Below are 23,751 nucleotides of genomic sequence, written 5' to 3'. Positions count from 1 at the left end.
AACAAACAAAAAACCCAAAGCCAGCATTCCATGTAAAATATCAGGGAGCCTAGAGAGGAGGCAGGAGGTTCACTAGATAGATCGCACTTCTCATTTCAGAGTCGGAACTCTTCCCTTCCCAATTCCACGGAGAAATGGACAATAGGCAGCTTCATCCTAGTTTCTATGGACTGGAAATGCAATTTCTGGCCCTGTGACAAATTCCACTGAAACAAAGCCAATAGCATGCCCCATGGAATTCACTAAAATGGGATTTTAACTGTATTGGCATTATGTACAAATTCAAGGAAAAGTACATCTTGGGGAATGGTGAATATAGGAAGAATTATAGGGGTGTGTAGAGTTTGGAAAATTCACCATTTTTTTTCTTTCAGAGAAAAAAATATGTTCATTGAGGTGAAATTCTGAATTCTGTCAACTTACTCATTCCACAGATATTTATGAATACTTACTACATATTATATATCAGGCACTGGTCTCACTGCTAGGAATGCAGCAATAAGAAGATAGAAAAGAACCATGTTCTCATGAAACTTATGTATGAATTGGGGAGACAGATAATAAATAAACAAGAAAAAGATCAGAAAGCATAAGTATTGTTATGCATCACTAAACAATAGTGATACATTCTGTGAAATCCTTCATTCAGAGATTTAGTCCTTGTGTGAACATCATAGCGTGTACTTACACAAATCTAGATGGTTTCACCTACGACCCACCCAGGCTACATGGGCATAGCCTATTGCTCCTAAAGTACAAACCTGTACAGGATGTTACTGTACTGAATACTGTAGGCAACTGTAACACAGTACTAAGCATTTGTGTCTCTAAACACATGTAAACATAGAAAAGGTACAGTAAAAATACAGTATTATAATCTTATGGGATAACTTTTGTATATGTGGTCTGTCAATGATCTAAACGTCCTTATTCAGTGCATAACTGAACTATGAAGAGAATGCAAATAAAGCAATGCACTATAATGTGACTAGATAATTTCTTTTTTATTTTATTTTTTTTGAGATGGAGTCTCGCTCTGTTGCCCAGGCTGGAGTGCAGTGGTGCAATCTCAGCTTGCTGCAACCTCCAGCTCCCGGGTTCAAGCGATTCTCCTGCCTCAGCCTCCTGAGTAGCTGAGATTACAGGCATGCACCACCATACCCAGCTAATTTTTGTAGTTTTAGTAGAGACAGGGTTTCACCATGTTGGTCAGGCTGGTCTCAAACTCCTGACCTTGTGATTCATCCACCTCAGCCTCCCAAAGTGCTGGGATTACAGGCATGAGCCACCATGCTCCACCGTGATTAGATATTTCTAATAAGGTTGAGAGGCCAGCAAAGCCTTTCTGAGGAGGTAACAGTAAAACTGAGATCCGAGGACACTTAGAGATAAGGTAACAGGCCAAAGGGCAAGAACAATCTTGTCTTATTTTAGGAAACAGAAGAAAGCTGCTGAGCCTGGGCAAAGGAAGGGAGGAGGTAGGTCTGAGAGGCTGGTAGAGGCCAGATGGCAGGGTTTTACAAACAAGGTAGGGTCTGAGTTTTATGCAAAGTTTGACAGAGCCTTTATAAAGCATTTTAAACAGGGGGATGATTAGATATGATCTGCATTTTTAAAAGCTCATTTTGGCTAGTGAGTGGTGAATGGACTATAAGTGGCCAAGAGAGTGAAGGGTTAGAGGATTGCTGCAAAACTGATTAGGGTGGCAGGAACGAAAATGGAGACAAATTGATTGATTCGGAAGATACTTTAGAGTTCAATTGACAGGACCTGCTGGAGGGAGACGAGGAAAAGAGAGCAAATCAGAATGACTGGAGCCATTTACTAAGAAAAGGACAACTGAGGGAGGACAGATTTGGATAAAGAGGATCAAGAGTTCCTTAAAATATACCAACTTTGAGATGTTCATAAATACCCAAGTGGAGATGTGAAGAATGTGACTAGATACAGATGTCTGGAGTTCTGGGGAGAGATCAGAGCTAGAGATACAGCTTTGAGAGTCAATGACATAAAGAATATATTCAAAGTCATGGAACTGAATGAGATCACAAAGAGATCAAGAAGAGAAGACTTGGTCCAAGGATGGAGCCATCAGTGTTAAGGGCTCGTGAAAGAGAGAAGGAACAGGGAAAGAAGACAGAACAGTGGGTAAGGGAATAGGATAGTGTGTGTCCGTTTGGGTCATCCTCTGGAAATCTGACACCAAGATGGAATTAGACGTACAAGAGAGATATAAAAGAGGAGGAAGCAGGATTAGGTGATGAGAGGTTCAGACCTGGTGTAGATCTGACATCTGTAAAAGGAGACAGGGATAGAAGGATTAGATAGGAAGAGCTCAGTTCTAAGAAAGACTTGACCTAGTCAAAGGGGAGTTTGGATTCAACATTGCCAATTAGAAGATTCTCATGTAATGAAAGCATGTTCCAATTCTAGCATCCCCATCATGCTCAGTTATTGACTGGGAACACTCCAAGGAAGCCTGGATTGTGTTTCCACTGTGTTCAATCTAGGGGTATGGTAGCTGAAGGCTGCTAGTCAGCTCTTGCCCTGTAGCAGGTACTCATGTAGGGAGACACGAGGACACCTCCATAGCCACCACAATGTGATGTTATGAAAATTAAGAGTAGGCTGGGCGCAGTCGCTCACGCCTATAATCCTAGCACTTTGGGAGGCTGAGGTGGGTGGTTTGACTGAAGTCAGGAGTTCGAGACCAGCCTGACCAACATGGAGAAACTCCATCTCTACTAAAAATGCAAAAATTACCTGTAATCCTAGCACTTTGGGAGGCCAAGGCAGGCGATCACCTGAGGTTGGGAGTTCGAGGCCAGCCTGAGCAATATGGAGAAACCCTGTCTCTACTAAAAATACAAAATTAGCTTGGTGTGGTGACACATGCCTGTAATCCCAGCCACTCGGGAGGCTGAGGCAAGAGAATTGCTTGAGCCCGGGAGGCGAAGGTTGCAGTGAGCTGAGATTGTACCATTGCACTCCAGCCTGGGCAACAAGAGCAAAACTTCATCTCAAAACAAAACAAAACAAAACAAAACACGCACACAAAAATTGTAGCTGGGTGTGGTGGCAGGTGCCTGGAATCCCAGCTACTCCAGAGGCTGAGGCAGGAGAATCACTTGAACCTGGGGGACGGAGGATGCAGTGAGCCAAGACTGGACCACGTCACTACAGCCGGGGTATAAGAGCGAAACTCCGTCTCAAAAAAAAAAAAGAAAAAGAAAAAGAAAGAAAATTAAGAGTAAACAAGTATTTTAAAGAGGAAGAGGAAGAAATGTAGCCCTGTCAAATGCTGCTTAAAGATCAAGTACGACAAGGATGGGCACATGACCATAGTTTTAGGCAACATGAACATCACTAATGACCCTAACAAGCAAGAGCAGTCTCGGAAGGGCAGAGAAGACAGAAGCTAGTTGGAGAGGGTCCAGAAATAAACAAGAAGTGAAGTATAGGCAAGAGGACAGACAACTCTTTTCGGTAGTTTTTGTGGAAAAGGGGAGCACAGAAATGAGAAATAGCTAGAAGGGATGTGAGTAAATGAAGGTCATTGTTTTAAGAGAGCAGATACTAGAATGTACTGATGAGAATGATCTCATAGAGTTGGAAAACTCAGCGATGCTGTGAAAAGAAAAAAACTGCAAGTGCAGTATACTTGAGATGGCAAGACAACAAGGCCTCAGGAAGCACATGGAGGACTGGCCTTTGGCAGGGACAGTAGAGCCCTGACTACAGTAACAGGAGGGAGGCCAAGGAATTAGGTGCAGATGCAGGCTGGCAGATATGATGTGGGAGAATGAGGGTTTACTTGATTGGTTGGGCCTATTTACTCAGCGAAGTATGAGGAAGCTGAAAGTGAGAGCAAGGGAAGGGAATGTAGGAAGTTTGAGAAGAATCAAATTGGGAAACAGTCATCTCTGAGAGTGAGAAGGTGAACATACCAGAGAAATATATTAGGACTGTCAGGCTGCACTGAGTGTCCATTTGAAATATGCAGGCATGAGTCTATAGTGAGTTCAATCATCTCAGTTAATATTTTACTCCAGCAATATTCAGCAGCCCAGCCATAGAGATAGAGTAGGTGGATGATCGAGTTTAACCAGAGGAGAAATTTTGCTGAGTATATGACAGGAAAAGAAAGGGAAGGCTTAAATGGTGTTTCTTGACTATGGGTCCAACCCCACATGGGGCACAGTAGTTGCCAGCAGACAGAACTGATGGTTGAATGTCATAGCTCCTCCAACTTTCTAACTCTTTAGAAAAACTTCTACGCCTATTTTCTCCTCTGTTTGGACAATCTCTTTATTTACTTTTCCTTTGCAGCAAATTAAACTCACAGTTACTGAAGTTTTTAATGAATACAATGCAAAAATCTGCTGCATAAATCTACTTTTGTTTTAATGGATGTTTAATGACTTTTTTGAAATTTTATTCTTTCATAATGAGGGCTGGATTTTAATCCATCTCTGTACGTAAATATATCTTCTTATTTGGATGGCAGATGAAAGAGCCTTTTGATGAAAATAAACAAAGTAGCTCAACATGACATCTTCTTCTTAAGTCTTTGCCAGGACAATTGAATAAATCGTATTTTATAAGGTGTTTAGCTTAATAAATCTTTCTGGATTTCGAATGTACGTAAAATGCTAACTTTTTTAAACAAAAGGCACTACCACATTGATCTTTTTTTAGCAATTTGTCTTGAAAAATAGATGCAACCAGAATTGCCCCTTTCATTTTAACAAACCTTTGAAAATACACTTAAAATATACTTTCTCTATGCAAAAACATTTGATGGAAAAGATGCTAATTATACCAGTCACATGGCAAAATGGAAACTTTTTAATAAGCAGCTTTCTCTTTAGTCTTAAAGCTACAGTTTATTTCAGAATAAGTCTTAAATACAACACCAAGGTAAGTACTTTGAGAAAATATAAATGATTGCTTATGTTCACAGATTTGATTTTCTGGCCAAGTTTGGCAGTTTTAGAGTTTTAGCCCATGGTAATATCAAATGGGATTCCAGGTAAGCACAGTGAACTGCAAAGAAACCCTGGCTTTCTCTCATAACCTAAACCCCCACGTTAGAAAAAATGACTGCGAACAAATTTGTCGAAACCAGGACCTTCACTATAGAATAACCACCCAAGACCAAAGCATAAACAACCACTCATTCAATTGTACTCTTTTTAACAATAAGAACACCTGAATCATTAATGCACGTTTTTTTCTTCTTTGAGCTCCTAGAAACCAATTGCGTTTTTAAAGTTAGTGTATACCTGAGACCAGTATAATTACAGGCTACCGTTCTATGACATTTTAATGATTCAAAGATCCTAAAATAAAGAACAGGGCTGGTTTTTTATTTTTAGTATTTTAGCATGAAGAAATGAAGCTATGCTTTAGGAGGCTGCTGTGTTGGAAGAAATTTCAACTGCCAAATAAGTCATCTAGAAGCAGTATTCTGTAGCAACCCAGGATACCTAGAGTCCAGAATCAACACACTGCAGCTGCATTCCATAGCAGCACCACAACACAAGCCCAAGAGGATGGAAAATGTGACCGGTTACACCACAGATGAGTATGGAAGACAATGAACAATGAATAATGAGTGGTGAAAGTAGGGGGCAGGGCAGAAGACATGTCCCCCAACACAAAGCAGACAACAAAATGACGACTACGTCAGTTCTGGGAACGAATGGACAGGACCAAAATTATGTAGAAACTAGGTCATTCTGAGAAATGAATACTAACGCCCAACATCAGGCTCTTAAGAAAAGAAAGAAGCTAAATTTGAGTCTTTGAGAGTTCATATTTTAAAGAGAATACTTAGTTGTTGGCAAAGAATTGTTCTCTAAAAGGGCTGAAAGTAATAAGTAAAATTTGAACTTCTTATTCCTTAACATCAAAGAATATCATTCTTTCATTCTTTCCTGGGTAAAAGGGAAAAAAAAATCACCATCTTTTGAAGTATGCAGATGAAAGGGCTAGGTGGGGAAGAATGATAATTTGGGTGATCAACCTTATCTGTCATCAACATGATTAATTTTCATATATTTTGTTAGTGTAAATGTTCCTAAAGCAACAATGTAGTAACTGTATTATACATATTATCATACTTAGGTTAAAATCATGTAGGCTGCAGCCAGACTTTCTGGGTTCAGATCCTGGCTTTATCACATATTAGCCATGTGACCTTTGCAGGTCCTTGAGTGTAACTGTGCTGCACTTTCCTTTTCCATAGAAGGAGGGTACTTTTCTAGTTGACAGGATTGTTTAATTACTCCACATAAAGCACTATATCAACAAGGACGCCAATAGGAAATAGATGGCATACTCCGTTCTTAGAGGGTCTTGTGACAAAGATGTGTGTATGTATACCGGGGAACCACAAAGAATAGTGCTGAAACCTGTGGCTAGCAGTAGTAGATTTGTTAATCCCCATAGGCCTGAAAGGTTACTGGAATCCAAAAAGAGTGAGAAAGTTCTACAGAATAGGTGGTCTTGAGAAGGAACTGATCTTCGGTCTGGAGAAACTGCCAATCCAGGGTGACCTTGCAGGGGAGAACGCAAGGGGAAAACATATTTTGAGTTCACTGTCCTCCCCTCTGATCTCCTGCTGGGGTTTTCCATTGGCTGACCCCACTGGGAGGCCAGAGGGCAGGAAGCAAGTTACTGAGCCCACACAGGTCAGTCTACCAGGATAGACAGCAGATGGAGAACGGAAGACAGGAGATCTCTTCATGGCAGGGCAAATGAAGAGATCCCACTCAAGCACTTCACTGTACTGGGAACCACCTGATGACTAAACATCTTACGTTTGCCAAATATGTATCACTGTAATGAATGTAATTACATCATATTAATCAATACCAGTTGTGAGGATAAATGCACCGAGATAGAGGTTCACATGAATATAACCCTGTTTTCATTTTGATAGATATCGACCAGGAACTCGTTGTTTATTCAATATACTATGGCCCAGGAGAAAAGAATGAGGAAACAAGTACTACAGGAACGAGTACTATCCTTTCTCAGATTTCCCAAGAAGCTGCCACAGTATTTTGTAACCAAGCCAAACCCATAAAGAAAAGTGTGGTAAGGTACACCTCTGAGACATATTCCCCAGAGCCTTGGGCTTGTGCAATAAAAACAAATGGAGAGTCATGAGGGGGAAGTGGAGAACTGTATACAATCTGGCTTTTTATTTATTGTGAATAAAGATGATCTAAGTCTGAAGGATGTTCACTGTAGAAAATGCTTAGAAATAGCAACCTGCAATCCACTTTCTTAGCTCAACACTTAGAAATATAATGTAAATCCAGCCTGGGTAGCATAGTGAGACTCCATCTCTGTGAAAAATAAAAAATTAGCCCAGTGTGCACCACCACATCTGGATAATTTTTTATTTGTAGTCCTAGTTGTTCGGGAAGCTGAAGTGGGAGGATCACTTGAGCCCAGGAGTTCGAGGCTGCAGTGAACTATATTGCATCACTGCACTCCAGCCTTGTGACAGTGTGAGATGCTGTCTCTAAAAAAAAGAAAAGACAAGGAAAGAAAAGAAAAGAAGAGAAAAGAAATATAGCAAATATGAAAATATATTAGTTGATTTGAGATTTGATTTAAAAATGCAAAATGCAGCTGGGTGCGGTGGCTCATGCCTGAAATCCCAGCACTTTGGGAGGCCAAATTGCTTGAACCCAGGAGTTCCAGGCAAGCCTGGGCAACATAGCGAAACTCTGTCTCTACAATAAATATGAAAATTAGCTGAGTGTGATGGTGCGCACCTGTGGTCCCATCTTCTTAGAAGGCTCATGTGGGAGGATCGCCTGAGCCTGGAGAGGCTGAGGCTGCAATGAGCCTTGGTCACACCACTGCACTCCAGCCTGGGTGATAGAGTAAGAACCTTTCTCAAAAAATAGTAGTAATAATAATAATAAATAAAAATGCAAAATGCAAGAATTAACAAATATCAGGTCAGTCATGAATTCTGCTGTCATATAATTTATTTTGTTTTTTGTTTTTCTTTTTTTTTTGGAGGAACAGGTTCTCACCCTGTCACCCAGGCTAGTGCAGTGGCACAAACACGGCTCACAGCATCACTGCAGCCTGGACCTCCTGGACTCAAGGGATCCTCCCCACTCAGCCTCCCAAGTAACTGGACCCACAGGCACACGCCTCCATGCTCAGCTAATTTTTTCAATTTTTGTAGAGACCGTGTCTTGCTATGTTGCCCAGGCTGGTCTCGAACTCCTGGGCTCAAGCAATCTTTCCACCTCAGCCTCCAAAAGCGCCGGGATTAAAAACTTCAGGTGTGAACCATCATACCCAGTCAGTATAGGTTAACAATAATGTACATTTCAGTATACATTTAGTTATGAAGCCAAACATAATAGAAGGTGCCATTTGAAATTTTATTTAAAAATCACATTTTTAATTACCTAATTAATTCAAAATACAAGAAAGTGTGTGTCATTTGTTAAATAGGGAAAAGTCAAAACATTTCTTGCTATTTATATAATGTGAATATTATTAAATTTTATTAGGATAAACTATAGAATGTAACATTTACTAATACAGCGATGTAAACTAAAATAATGCTTCCTTTTATCTGTATGCCAAATGATTACATAATTTAAAAGTTCCCGAAGGGAGTTTTCAATAATATATTATAGTGAAAGAGTGAGAGCATCTGAAAGGGTGATAAGCACTGATGCAAAGTAATGATGTCAATGGCACCAGGGAAATAGGAAGAGGACAATTTGGAAAGTTCCTGCATGTGAGGCCTCGAATAAGGAATTTGTACTTCATTCGGCAGACAATAGTAAGTCACTGAAGAAGGGAATGAGTAGAATTGGTACAATATTTCTGAATGATTAACCCGTCAGTGTAAGATGGCCTGGACAGGGAGCGTCTAGAGCAGGAGGCTGGGTGGGCAAGCGGGTGGGCAGAAACCTGAATGAGGGCAGTGCAGGGAACAGACAAGCAGGGACAGACAGTAGGGAGAAGAGGAAGGGGAGGTAAAGACGAGGAGGGAAGGAGGGAATGATTTCCCTGTGGAAGAAGAATGAACAGGACTTGTTATTGGCTAGGACAAGAGTAAATGAGGACTCAAAGTAACCTAGGAGTGTCAGGCATAATAAACACTGCTGTGCCACCAACAGGAGAGAGCTCAAGAAGAGTGGCCGACGGGGGACTGCAGGGAAGCTGAGAAACCAGCACGGGGAGAACAGAACGGGATTCAGATGGAAATGGCTGCAGGCAGAGGAAAATGAAGTCACGGAAGAGGGTCCTCCGCGTAGTTCAGTCCACTGATGGAGATGTGAACTTCAGCAAAGGAAATTTACAGACAAGGTCGCAGGGATAAGGGTTTTACATAGGGTTGTCCAATAAAATACAGTTACATTTGAATTTCAGAGAAACAATGAATAATTTTATGGGTATGACCCGTGCAACATTTGGGACATATTTATACTAAAAATGTGTTCATCATTTGTCTGAAATTCACATTTAACTGGGTGTCCTATATTTTTCATTTCCTAAATCTGGCAACCCTGGTTGGAACTGAATTAGGAGATAAACTTCTGAAAGAAGCAAACTTAGCTGGAAACAAAGCTCCAAGTAGTAAGGATAGTAAAGAGAAATATTTCTGAGAGAAGAGGAAAGGAAGAGAGGCTAAGAAAAAGGATAGATGCATTCGAGGGAGCAGAAAGGGAAAAGCTCCCTTATGGTAACCTTTCTCAAAAAAAGTCAGTGTTGAAAATGCTCAGCGTGGAGTTAAATTAAGAGCCTAAGGGCAAGTGAATATATAAAAACTTCTGCTCACTTTTGTAAGTTATATTTCTTAGGGGAAGGCTAAAGAACTTGAAGTTCCTTTCAACCCTAGGTTTCTGTGACTCAAGCTTTTCATGTATAAAAGTTTCAATGTTTTTGGCTACATAATTTTTATATTATTAGAATTTCTATGTATGAAAACAGAACTGTGTTATTTAACGTAGCCATATAAATGACAATCTTATAAAGATTGCTTGGTGGTGATTCCATTAATCAAAAGCAAAATGGTTAAGTTTTTATGAGAAAAAAATGTTTACATAAGTAAAACGCATCATTAAGAGAAAAGCTATTGTTAGAAGAAAATACTAGCATCAAATGGAACACTGAAAATCTGTCAGTTTAAAACATGCCACTTTGGGGGAAAAATACTATATAACTGCACTGGTGCCTCATCCTGAAGACCTTGGGAACTGCAGACTTGCTGGGTTAATCCAGTTCCTGTAGGACTGAGATAGAAAATACGATATGAATTCTCACTTCTTACAGTCACCATGTAACACCGTGGCCAATTTAACAGAATACAGGATACATTTCTATTAAAAAACAAAAACAAACCAAAAGGAACAAACCAAGACTTACATGTGTTAATTAACAATACAAGGGAAAACATTTGGAAGATACTACTCCAGATAAAAACATAGATTTCTTCACTTGAGCCTGGGAGGTGGAGGTTGCAGTGAGCCAAGATCTCACCACTGCACTCCAGCCTGGCAACAGAGTGAGACTCCGTCTCAAAACAAAAACAAAAACATATATTCTTCAGCATTCAGGAAATAACTCTTCAGTGTGTAGAGAAAAAACGTAAATCACTGTCCTCAGAACATCTCAATCTGGTCAATAAAGAACTTGCAGACAAACCTGTCTCCCCTGCCCTGATTCTTCTCACTTCTATCTTCCAATACTTTGGCAGAGCAAAAAAAACAACAAAAGTTCAAACTTAAAACTAAAGAAAATCAGCTTTTCTGTGCTCACTTTTAAACCATCACCTAACTTTCCCCAAAGTAAACATTGCCATTCTTTTCATAACATGATGGTCACATGGAGACACTGTGCAGTCTGGTTTTGTTTGAGGTCATTATAGTAGATATTCAGAATCATGCACAGGAAGAATTACATTGTGGAAGCTTTGCACTCATTTGTTGCTGGTACTTCTAATCTCAGGTTGATAACATCAGGTAAGTTGCCAAGTACTTTCTCAATAAGCTAAAACTGTGATAGAATGATGGTTATATCATTGAGATATTTCTGAACCTCCATTCATTACTTATTTTGTCAAGTAATTTCTAAGGAGAAACATTTTTACCATACCTATACTTTAATAAATTTACTCATGGCTAATTAATATACAACCCTATTATACTCTTACTGGTCCTTAAAGGATTTGCAATACATGAGATGAAACAGAATAGTTATCCTCCATATTTTTTTTCATTAGAGAAGAGTATACTATACTTAATATACAAAGCTTCACTTTTAAAAGTCATATAACAATGCACCTGCTAGTTAGGATAGAAATGAAGTAGCCTCTCAGCATCAAAAATATAACTATCATAAACAACTCTCATCTATCAATTCCCTTAGGGAAGAACGGATTCACTTAGGTGGTAATGAAAGGGTATATGAGTCAGTAGTGGTCACACATGGAATTGGCATATAGCTGTGCTGCCCAGATCAATGTACGCATATGCTCCTGGGAAGTTGGTACTATGAGAATATCCTCCAGGAGCCACTTTTTTTTAGCTCATCTGACCGAGGCCTTAAACAAGGAAAGGAAGAGTGCTATTAAGGGCCCCATAGTAGCACAAATCCAGAGACATTAAGACTTTCCTAACTCAAGTCACAAGGTCTTCCAGCTCAATAACTAATGCTTGATGCATATCTTAGGAGATAAAGTATGAGGGAGAGATGCCTGGCTGCTTCCCAATAGTTATTCTCTCATTCTCTAGTAACCAAACCCCAGATTTTAATTGGGTACACTGTCACTCAACTAACAGAATTACATTTCCCCGACTCACTTACAGCTTGGTATAGCCATGTGACTAAGTTATGGCTAATGAGCTCTATGTGATGTGTGTTACTGTTAATAATTATCTTTAAAAGGATCCTCAGGCACTACCATGAACATCTCTATGCAGATAAACTAGAAAATCTAGAGAAAACAGATAAATCCTAGAAACACACAATCTCCCAAGACTGAAACAGGAAGAAACAGAAATCTTGAAAAGACCAATAATGAGTTCCAAAATGGAATCAGTAATAAAAAAAAAATTACCAACCAAAAAGAGTCCTGATCCAGAAGGATTTATAGCAGAATTCTACCAGACGTACAAAGAAGAGTTGGTACCATTTCTACTAAAACTATTCCAAAAAATTGAGGACGAAGGACTCCTTCCTAACTCATTCTATGAAACCAGCATATCCTGATACCAAAATCTGGCAAAGACACAACAAAAAAGAAAACTATCAGCCAATTTCCCTGAAGAACATAGATGCAAAAATCCTCAAGGAAATACCAACAAACCAAATCCAGCAGTACATCAAAAAGTTAATTCACCATGATCAGTTGGATCTTATTCCTGGGATGCAAAGATGATTCAACATACACAAATCAATAAATGTGATTCACAAAGTAGAATTAAAAACAAAAACTATATGATCATCTCAATAGATATGGAAAAAGCATTCAATAAAATCCAACATCCCTTGGTGGTAAAAACCCCTCAACAAATGAGGCATCAACAAAATACCTCGAAATAATAAAAGCCATCTATGAGAAACCCACAGCCAACATCATACTGAATGGGCAAAAGCTGGAAGCATTCCCCTTAAGAACCTGCAACAAGGCAAGGATGTCCACTCTCACCACTCCTACTCAACATAGGACTGGAAGTCCTACCCAGAACAGTCAGGCAAGAGAAAGAAATAAAAGGCGTCCAAATAGAAAAAGAAGAAGTCAAATGATTTCTTCACTGATGATATGTTTCTATACCTAGAAAACCTTAAGGATTTGTGGAAAGTCTCCTAGACCTGATAAATGACTTCAGCAAAGTCTCAGGATACATAAATCAATATACAAAAATCACTGTCATTTCTATACACCAATAGCATTCAGGCTGAAAACCAAATCAAGAATGCAATCCCATTTATAATAGCCACACACGCCAAAAAAATACCTAGCACTAGATTTAGTCAAGGAGGTGAAGATCTCTACAGGAAGAATGACAAGACACTGCTGAAAGAAATCATAGGTGACACAAACAAATGGAAAAGTATTCTATGTTCATGGATTAGAAGAATCAATATTACTAAAATGTCCATACTACTCAAAGCAACTGAATAATTCAACACTTTTCCTATCAAATTACCAACATCTTTTTTCACAGAATTAGAAAAAAACTATCCTAAAATTCATATGGAACCCAAAAAAAAGCTCAAAGAGTCAAAACAATCCTAAACAAAAAGAATAAAGCCAGAGGTATCACATGACCCAACTCCAAACTATACAACAAGGCTACATTAATCAAAAAAGCATAGTACTGGTACAAAAACAGACACATAGGCCAATGGAACATAACAGAGACCCCTGAAATAAAGCTGCACACCTACAACCAACTGATTTTTGGCAAAGTTAACAAAAATAAACAATGGGGAAAGGATACCCTATTGAATAAATGGTGCTGGGAAAACTGGCTAACCATATGAAAAAGAATGAAACTGGACGCCTACCTCTCACCATATACACAAATTAACTCATTAGACTAAAAACTTAAATGAAAGGCCTCAAACCATAAAATTTCTGAAAGAAAACCTAGGAAATACCCTTCTAGACATTGGCTTAGGCAAGGAATTTATAACTTAAGTTCTCAAGAGCAAATGCAACAAAAACAAAAATTGACAATTGAACTAAAGAGCTTCTGCATAGCAAAAGAAACTATCAACAGGGCAAACAGACAACCGACAGAGTGGAAGAAAATATTTGTAAACTATGCATCTGACAAAGGACTAATATCCAGAATCTATACGGAACTTAAAAAAATCAGTAGGAAAAACACAAACAACCGCATTGAAAAGTGGACAAAGAACAAACACTTCTCAAAAGAAGATATACAAATGGTCAACAAACATAAAAAATGCTCAACATTACTAATTATCAGAGTGATGCAAACCAAAACTACAATAGGATACCATCTCATACCAGTCAGAATTGCTATTATTAAAAAGTCAGAAAATAACAAATGTTGTCAAGGTTGCAGAGAAAAGGGAATCCTTCTACACTGTTCATGGTAATGCCAATTAGTTCAGCCCTTGTGGAAAGCAATTTAGAGATTTCTCAAAGAACTAAAAATAGAATGACCTTTAGACTCAGAAAACCCAATACTGGGTATACACTCAAAAGAAAACAAATCATTCTACCAAAAAGACACCCACAGTCATATGCTCATCACAACACTATTCACAACAGCAAAGACATGAAATCAACACAGGTGCCCATCAACGGTGGATTGGATAAAGAAAATGTGGTATATATACACCATGGAATACCATACAGTCACAAAAAAGAATGAAATCATGTCCTTTCCAGCAGCATTATCCTAAGTGAGTTAACACAGAAACAGAAAATCAAATGCCACATGTTCTCATGTATAAGTGGGAGCTAGGCATTGGGTACACAAAGACACAAAGATGGGAACAATAAACACTGGGGATTCCAAAAAGGGGGAGGGGAGGGGAGGATGGAGGAAGGGGGACAAGAGTTGAAAATCTGTCTGTTGGGTACTATGTTCACTACTTGGGCAATGGGATTATTAGAAGCCCAAACCTCAGACCCACATAATATATCCATGTTATACACCTGCACATGTAACCCTGAAATCTAAAATTTAAAAATAATAGTACTACACATTCTCTTTAAAAATGAGGGGCTCCAAACTTCTTCTACTTTTTCCTTCCTGTTGCCTAGAAGATGCATAATTGAGCTGGAGTTCAAGTGGCCATCCTGTATCACAAGGTGATGTGATTGATAAAGATGGTGCAATAGCAAGGCAGAAGGAGCTTGAGTCCCTAGTGACCAGGAAGCTGCCAATAGAGCCTTGGACTGCCTACCCGCAGATTTCTTGTATGTGAAATAGTAAGTGCTTATGACTTTAGTCACTATTGTCTTAAGTTTTTCTTCACAGATGAATCTGTACCTCACGGATTCAACTAGAATGTGTGTGTGTGTGTGTATACAGTATATAACATATAAATATGTATATTATAAAAGAGCTAATACGTAGTAGGTTCCTACTACATGTCAGGCTGTCAATACTTTGAGATATTGTGTATGCGTGTGTATCTCGAAGTTTGTGTGTGTATGTACAGTGTAAATACTGGACACACACACACACACACACATCTCAAGGTATTCATAGCCTGAAACATACTAGGAACCTAGTGCATGTTAGCTCTTTTCTAAATCTAGTAGAACTACAATCAACCCAAAATGTATAGATATCTGTAAACCTCCTATTGTTAGAAAGACGGCAGAATTAGAAAAAAAACAACTGTTAGATGTCACAGGTACAGCCAAATGTGAACAAGCCCTGGTTTTTTTCATTTTCTATAGTCATCTCTAAAAGTTCTCAACCCTGAAATACCTTCTAGGTATCTTCTAATTGATTTGGGTTTGTTTACTTTTCCTATTAACCCAAAGTGGAAGTTTATCTGCCCAGTTTGTTTTCTTCTCTCTCTTCTCTGGCATCACCAGCTTCTGTCCTTTGGCGAAACCTCTCCCTCTTTCCAAGTGGTGCAGATAGGGCTGACAATCAGGTTGAGGAAGCCAAGGTAATCAGAGTGCTCCATGCCTCTAGTGACAGTGATTGGTCTGGGGATGGGAATGTGGCTCCAGAATCCTCATGTGGACATTCTACTGAAGCTAGTAGAAAGGACAATGTCCTGTCTTGAGGGTCTTGGTTCATAAGCCTATCAGGCTGGCGCTGTCGGCCACATGGAGGAAACTGAGATTGAAGTCAACACATTTCTAGACTTCCTAGTTAAGTAAGCCAATAAATTCCCTTTTGCAGGGGGTTTCCATCTCTTGTCATTGAAAAAGATCTGAAGCCTAATTTAGACTGACCATTTTTCTTTTTCTTTTCTTTTTTTTTTTTTTTTTTTTGAGACAGAGTCTTGCTCTGTTGCCCAGGCTGGAGTGCAGTGGCATGATCTCCGCTCACTGTGACCTCTGTCTCCCAGGTTCAAGTGATTCTCCTGCCTCAGCCTCCCGAGTAGCTGGGATCACAGGCATGCACCACCACACTCATCTAATCTTTTTTTGTATTTTTAGTAGAGACGGGGTTTCTTTGTGTTGGCCAGGCTGGTCTAGAACTCCTAACCTCAGGTGATCCACCCGCCTCGGCCCCCCAAAGTGCTGGGATTACAGGCATGAGCCACCGCACCCAGCCTAGACTGATCATTTTTCTATGTGACCTAAGAAGGTCATTGACATATTAAGGATAAAACAGATTTGGAAACTACAGAATCAACAACTTTTCAGTATCTATCTTAATATCTCCTTAGCACCCTACATTTTTTACTCATATAATATTACTCATATAATTATTGATATCACATGGAAATTGGGAAATCTTTGTAGCATGACTTCATCTAATACAGATATGAGATTATTGCCATGATTTTCATCCTTCTAATTATTATTCAGTTTTTATAGCAACATTTGGAAAATAACTTTGACTTGCTACTTAAATGTTACATTATTCTTGTGATTTCCTTGGAAATCCAGATTTTCATGTACTAATAGAAAAACTTCCCCTACCAGATACATAAAGATAGCATAGCAGCTTTCAGCACAATTTCTCCCATTAAAGAAGCAATTCCATTTTTTAAAGTATCATACAAAAGAAGTTTGTTATTGTATGTAAAAAGGATACTTCCTAGTTGTAACATTAATCCTGATTTTTGTCTCAGTAAGAAGAAAATGTGCTGTTCTTATGATAAAATAAACAAAACTTAAATCATAAGAAAAAGCAATATTGATTGCCAAAGATTCTAGTGCTTGAGAGTGAATACAAGTTAGTAAATATACCTTTAAATTTCGACATAGCCATAGATGAAGAATATTTTATTTATGAATAAGAATAATTCCTGACACAATTGGTTAGGCACCCAAACTCAGAGTGAAAATGCAGACACTCCCAAGTGAAAATATACTGTACTTCTATTGTCATTTAGATTGAGGCAAAATAGGGTTTCCTAAGAAGTAAATATTCTTAACAAGCAAATAAAGAATTCAGCCATTGGGGTTTTCTTATTTTACAACTGTTTTAGCTTTTTTTTTTTTTTGAGACGGAGTCTCACGCTGTTGCCCAGGCTGGAGTGCAGTGGCGCGATCTCAGCTCACTGCAAGCTCCGCCTCCCGGGTTCCCGCCATTCTCCTGCCTCAGCCTCCTGAGTAGCTGGGACTACAGGCGCCCGCCACCGCGCCCGGCTAATTTTTTGTATTTTTAGTAGAGACGGGGTTTCACCGTGGTCTCGATCTCCTGACCTTGTGATCCGCCCGCCTCGGCCTCCCAAAGTGCTGGGATTACAGGCTTGAGCCACCGCGCCCGGCCTGTTTTAGCTTTTATAACAAAGTTTTTAGCACTCTGAAAGCTTTTTATGGCTCTAAATATGCTACAATTACATGAACAACACTATTTAATTAGCACACATTCAGTGCATGGCTCTATAACAGGAATTTTCATTAATTAAAATCAATGGAAATACAAAAGGAGTAGCTGTAAACAGTTTGAGGAATCAAGAATCTAATTTGCCTGTTGCACAAGGAAAAACACCTTGCAGTTATGTGAATAATTTTGCCTTGCATAGCAGCTGCATGTCTAACTGATAGTTTCAGGCTTCATTCCACACATATTTACTGGATACTTACTATGGACTGGCACTGTTATATGTGATTGGGAATCATTAGTGGAGAAAACAAAAAGATCCCTGTACCTGTGAAGCTGACATTCTAGCAGAGGAGACAGGTAATGTACAGTAGACGTAGTACATAAGTAAATTATATATTAGAAGATGACAAGTGCTATGAAAAAAACAAATGTGGCATCAGGTAGGGGAGTGAGGAATGCCATGGTGGTTGGAGCAGGGATGGGCTGCGGTTTTTAGTAGCCTGGTCAGAGTGGGCCTCACTAAGAAGCTATCATCTGAACAAAGACTTTAAAGAGGTGACAGTGTGAGCTATGTGGGTATGTGGGGAAAGAGCATTCCAGACAGAGAAAACAGCCAGGGCAAAAGCCTTCAGGCTAGAGGTTTCCGGAATGTTAAAAGCTGAAGCAGAGTAAGTAAAAGGGAGAATATTAGAAAAACAAAACAAAACTGTAAGGTAAGGCCCCCCTTTGTTTACAAGGGGGAAGTGGATCATGGAAGCAGGCCGTTTTGGCAGGGCTGGCTAAACTACTGCGGAGCCCAGCGCACGATGAAAATGCAGGGCCCGTTGCTGAAAGAGTAGAGGAAAAGTGCCGTTAAAGGTACACAAAATATAAAACTTTTTCCCTTAAAAACATTTTAGTATTTGTAATACAGGGATAACTTATAATTAGAGGAATAGTAATAAATGAGTAAGGGATAAATTTCCAAATTGCAAAAATATACTATGTTGATGTTATAATTTTGTACAATATAAAACCAAAAATACTTTATTAATATATCTTGATTGATCACACATATGTCCTCGCTTACTTTTCTACATATTCATTTATTTGATCATTGAAGTTTATACTTTTAGCAACTTCATTTTCAATGGATATAATTGAAAGCAAAGTCAATTATTTTTGATACATGCAAGCTCACAAATCATTTTTTCTGATTTTCATTTTTATTTTTTAGCTTTTTAATTTTTGTGGGTCCATAGTAGGTATAAATATTTAAGGCGATACATATGGCTATACAGGGATGCAATGCATAATGATCGCATCACGGAGAATGCATGTCCATCCCCTCAAGCATTTATCCTTTGTATTACAAATGTATTACAAATAATTACACTCATTTAATTATTTTAAAATGTATACTTAAGTTATTATTGACTATAGTCACCCTGTTGTGCTATTAAATAGGTCTTATTCATTCTTTCTATAATTTTTGCTAATTTTTAATTTGGAGAAAGATCTTTCAGTTGATGCAATTATCACTAGAGCTAAGAGTATTTTATAAACTGTGAAAACATTAAGGTAAATTTCTGTAAATTATTTCAAAATGTTAAGTTTCAGTATGGTTAAGCTGATGATTCTTGCAAACTAATTTTTCTAAAAAGATTTAACCCTACATGCAAATCCGTTTCATGGAAATTTGAATTTTATTTTAAATGTAAATATATACAATGTATTTTAATGTTTCCTATGATATTTCCTGTCACTTGTGGAGGTTGAACAAGAAACTGAAAGAAGCTTCACGGTAAGTTCATAATTCAAAACACCTGCTTATGCATTCGGTCACTGTATCTACTATTACAAGAAAAAAATTAACTTCAAAACTGTCTTCCTTATTAATAATTGGTTCATCTGAAGTTTCACATGAAAATGGTATCCTTTCCTGTTGACTGTCATAATTTTAATTTTTTTTTTGAGATGGAGTCTTGCTCTGTTACCCAGGCTGGAGTGCAGTGGCACAATCTCAGTTCACTGCAACCTCTGCCTCCTGGTTCAAGCCGTTCTCATGCCTCAGCCTCCAGAGTAGCTGGAACTACAGGCACGTGCCACCACGCCCAGCTAACTTTTGTATTTTTTCCCAGAGACAGGGCCAAGCTGGTCTTGAACTCCTGACCTCAGGTGATCCGCCAAATTCAGCCTCCCAAAGTGCTGGGATTAGAGGTGTGAGCCACCGTACCCAGCCTTTACATTTAATTTTCATTTCTAAGTCTGTAGATATTTGCTTTACAAAGTTGCAGCAGTTTTCAAGGCTGATAATTCTAAATTCTGAAGAATTCTAACAACCTCTTGATATGTTTTATTGCGATGTTAACATGCACACTTGAATTTTGTAATAATTTACTGATCAAGTTTGCTGCCTGAGCTCCAAAAGTTTCTGTTCAGACACTCAGGACAAAGAGATTAGCTCTTGTACCTGTGGGACAGCCACTTCCTAGGCAAGTCCTGGTCCAGCCCCCATGGGAAGCCGTGCTCTGGCATGGCCACAATGCCGCTTCTGCTCATGCTGCCACAGCTGCTACCGCCAATCTGGGTCCAGGTTCCAGAATGGCCTCCCGCTGGAGTCCCCACAGTATCCTGGACTGCTCTGAGGTGTATACAGTGGGCCAAATGCTATTGCGTGGATGCTGCTCTGTGCCTGAGCCTGCCTGTGCACAAACTGCTGCTGGATCATCACCACTTGTGTGTGCTGCTGCTCCACAGATCTCGCCTGTTCAGGTTTATGCTTTGTTGTCTCACAGAACTTCACTTACAAAACACACGTTCAAAGATAAAATTGTTAAGAATTTCAAGACAGTAACCGCTGAGGACTAAAACATGGACTGCACAGGGCCCAGGCCTAAGAAGCCAGAGTTCCTTCTAGGCCACCATAAGGAACTGGCTTTTTCCCTGAGTGAAATGTGGAGCCACTGAAGGGTTCTGAGCAGAGAAGTAACATCATATGCTTCACCTGCAGTCACTAGTGAAGAATACTGGCTTTGCATTTCACACTAGAGAGTAGGCTCAATAAACTCCTCTGATTCAATCATTAAACTTCATTCACACAACTATTATTTTGCTTTTGGACATTCAGTATGAACTCAAAAGGAATTTCTCAATCTTTACTCAGGTCAGTAAATTTGGTATACACAAAATAGATCAAGTCTACTTATAAAATGTGGTCCTGAGTTAATTAGATGCATCTGATATAACGAACAAAAACCAACAAGAAGGAAGGTAATTGTAAGAATATGAGGGCATGTGGAAACGGGAATTTCCTCCAGGCCTCCAGATCTCTTAGGACCCTTCTCCTTGTTTACCTTTTTCTAGTATAGCCTCTGCTGACTCATAACTGTCATCTCCTTGTCCATAGTGATCCTTCCAGACTCTCATTCTCTCTACCTAAATGCCTTTCAGCTTCTGTGTCTGGCAATAGCCCGATTTGTCCAGATTTTCCCAGTTCACACTGCCAAGAGTGAGGTTCTGATGGCCCCAGCTCATTTCTATTTGGGCAATGCTTCTAGTCCTAGATTGACATCCTATACCATAAGCAGGCAGCCTTTGCATTGCTGCCCTTGACTCAGAATCCTTCAGCCATGACTGCAGAGGACAGTGTCACAAATCACAACATAGTTCCACTGGAAACTGGGTGGAACATTTTTCCGTATCAGAAGCTGTGAGGACTGTAAGTATGGCAATGACATATTGGATGCTTGCCCAATATGTCTCTCACACAACTTAATATCTTTCATTTCAGTGTATTGCTGTGCCTGAAACTGGACTAATTTTGGTAAACAAAAATCTTTTTCACCAGGCTGGTCTTGAACTCCTGGGCTCAAGCGATCCTCCCACCTCAGCCTCCCAAAGTGGTGGAATTGTAGGTATGAGCCACCAAGGCAGCCAGGATCTTTCTGTTAATAACACAAATTCCGTTAAGAAAGTTAGACTTACTTGCAGTGCTTGATATATAGCTGACACTCAGTAAATATTAGCAGAATGAATGTCGAATGAAGTTTCATGTATCTAATTTAATTATTTTCATCTGAGAACAGCTACAATGAATGAAGAAATTTTATGAACAAAAGGAAGAAATGTCATTTAGTGCACGCAAAAATTGGACACAGCATGGGAGTGGGATGCAGAAGGTAAAGTGCTCGGACATCTGGAGCATAGGAGAAACAACTCACGAGGCGAGCAGTAAAAGGGAAAGTTGCCTTTCATTTCCCAACTCCACCCTACCCCGATTTCCACCCCCCGGACACCAAGACAAAATCCACTCCCCCACCCCACCACCAGGACACAACAGTCATCTCAGTTTTACCTATTTGCCATGGCCACAGGAAAGAGTTAACACTGTCGACTGCTGATGAAAGGTAAAATGGGATGAAGACTGAACAAAGCCCACTGACTCAGTGACATGAACATCATTAGTGAATTTAGCAAGGATGATTTCAATGAAATGGAATGAAACACCTAAATGCTGGGTGTGATAAAGCAATTTAAGAAACAAAAGACTATGAAAGGAAGATCTATTGTAGTTTCAGCTCCACAACCTAATTACTGGGTAACCCCGCAGAAACCAATTAAATGCTCAGAGCCCTGTTTTTCATCTAAAATGGGAATAATAATACTTATCAACCCATAGGGTCATTTTAAAAATTAGATGAGATAATATATGTGAAAGTGCTCTTACATTGGCAAAGCTTTATATAAAATAACATGTATTCTTAGTGTTATCAATTAATAAGTAAATTTGTTCCTATTATTTAGCAAGAATTACACTAAAAATTCTGACCAGAAACACATGACCTAGTATAAAAGTAAGGCTCAAATTCACTGACAATAATAGAAACTCTGCTAAAAGTGCTCTGCTCCAAGTAAAGGAACTTTTAAATGAAGATATTTAGATCTGCAAGCGATAAAGCACAATATAAATTTACTGCTGTATTTTCTCCAGCCATTCAAACAACATATTTTCAGTATGATTTTGTTTTTGCCAGTCAATGATAAAGTCAAATAACTACAGTAAAAATCTTGCCAGTTGGAATCAATCACTGCACATTTGTATAGGAAGGATTTCCCAGAACACCTTGCCTTCTATTTGTGTTCTTTATATATCTTTCTTTTGGAGGCTAGGTGAGAAATAATAACTAGAAATATCTTTGGATTATTTGTGAATGCATCCTCAAGTCCTGAATTAAAGATCTGATATAAAATTACAAACTTTTTGGTGCCTCGGGAGAAACCAAATCTAAAGAGTTAAGGGGGAAAAAATCATACGGAAAAACATTCATAGCTTGGTAAAATTCTGAATTGGGGCGAAAATCCTTTCTATAAAAATGTTGATGGGGAGCCAAAAATGGATGATAGCCAATACTCATTGAGCATGCACTATAAACGTACTGAGCAATCACATATACTGGGGCATGTACAGCTCATTGGATTATCATGGCAAATGAGGTAGATATTACAGTATCATTTTCCTCACTTAAAGATAAAAAGCTGGTTCAGGCCAGGCACAGTGGCTCATACCTGTAATCCCAGCACTTTGGGAGGCTAAGGCAGGTGGATCACCTGAGGTCAGGAGTTCGAGACTAGCCTGGCCAACATGGTAAAACCCCGTCTCTACTAAACATACAAAATTAGCAGGGTGGGGTGGCGCATGCCTGTAATCCCAGCTACTTGGGAGACTGAGGCAGAAGAACTACTTGAACCTGGGTGGCAGAGGTTGCAGTGAGCCGAGATCATGCCACCGTACTACAGCCTGGGTTGCCTGGGTGACAGAGTGAAACTCCACCTTAAAAAAAAAAAAAAGCTAGGACAGAGAAAGATGAAATAACTTGCCCAAGGACACACAGCTACTAATAAGTATTAAAGTTGGGATCTGAACTGTGCTTATATGGCTCCAAAGTCCATGCTCTTAATCAGTGTGTTATATAGTCTCCCCCAATTATATCTTTAGAGAAAACATTCAGCTTTCTGAAAATAATCTGTTAAGTACCTAACTTAGTCTAAATAGTTTCAGATTTCTCTGAACTTGTAATATTCCTGTGAATGTTAACTATAGTGCATTAAATCAAGAGTGGGGTCCCTTCTGAGCATGGGGCCCTGTGTTATGACATAGGTCTCATGTACACGAAGCTGGTTCTGCCTTTAGGATAAGGTGCTTGAATTTATTTTAGAAATAAGTGGGAGGTAAATTACAAACAAACAAATACCAATTTCAGAATTG

At 39.1% G+C, this 23,751-nt stretch overlaps 1 protein-coding gene and 1 long non-coding RNA gene across 9 annotated transcripts in view; one reads left to right on the top strand and one right to left on the bottom strand.

Moving 5' to 3' along the window:
- The window catches only part of LOC105489673 (kinesin family member 6), a 388,549-nt gene that overhangs the window by 347,656 nt on the left and 17,142 nt on the right, over positions 1-23,751 (bottom strand). The window contains exon 4 of one of the 8 annotated variants that reach the window (XM_024795332.2): positions 10,052-10,286. The exons of the other annotated variants lie outside the window; for them this stretch is intronic. Within the exon in view, the coding sequence (XP_024651100.2) occupies positions 10,175-10,286 (112 nt within the window). The 3' untranslated portion in view covers positions 10,052-10,174. Of the gene's footprint in view, positions 1-10,051; positions 10,287-23,751 lie in introns of those variants that run through there. 8 annotated transcript variants of the gene reach the window in all.
- LOC105489672 (uncharacterized) lies at positions 1,915-14,963 on the top strand. Its single transcript, XR_011623769.1, has 3 exons — positions 1,915-2,148; positions 6,947-7,104; positions 14,801-14,963. It is a non-coding gene; the product is annotated as an uncharacterized lncRNA (long non-coding RNA).

The sequence above is a fragment of the Macaca nemestrina genome, chromosome 5, assembly GCF_043159975.1.
Source record: "Macaca nemestrina isolate mMacNem1 chromosome 5, mMacNem.hap1, whole genome shotgun sequence".
In the NCBI taxonomy this organism is placed as follows: domain Eukaryota; kingdom Metazoa; phylum Chordata; class Mammalia; order Primates; family Cercopithecidae; genus Macaca; species Macaca nemestrina.
The sequence above is the reverse complement of the archived record's forward strand: the minus strand, read 5'-3'. Positions and strand labels throughout refer to the sequence as shown.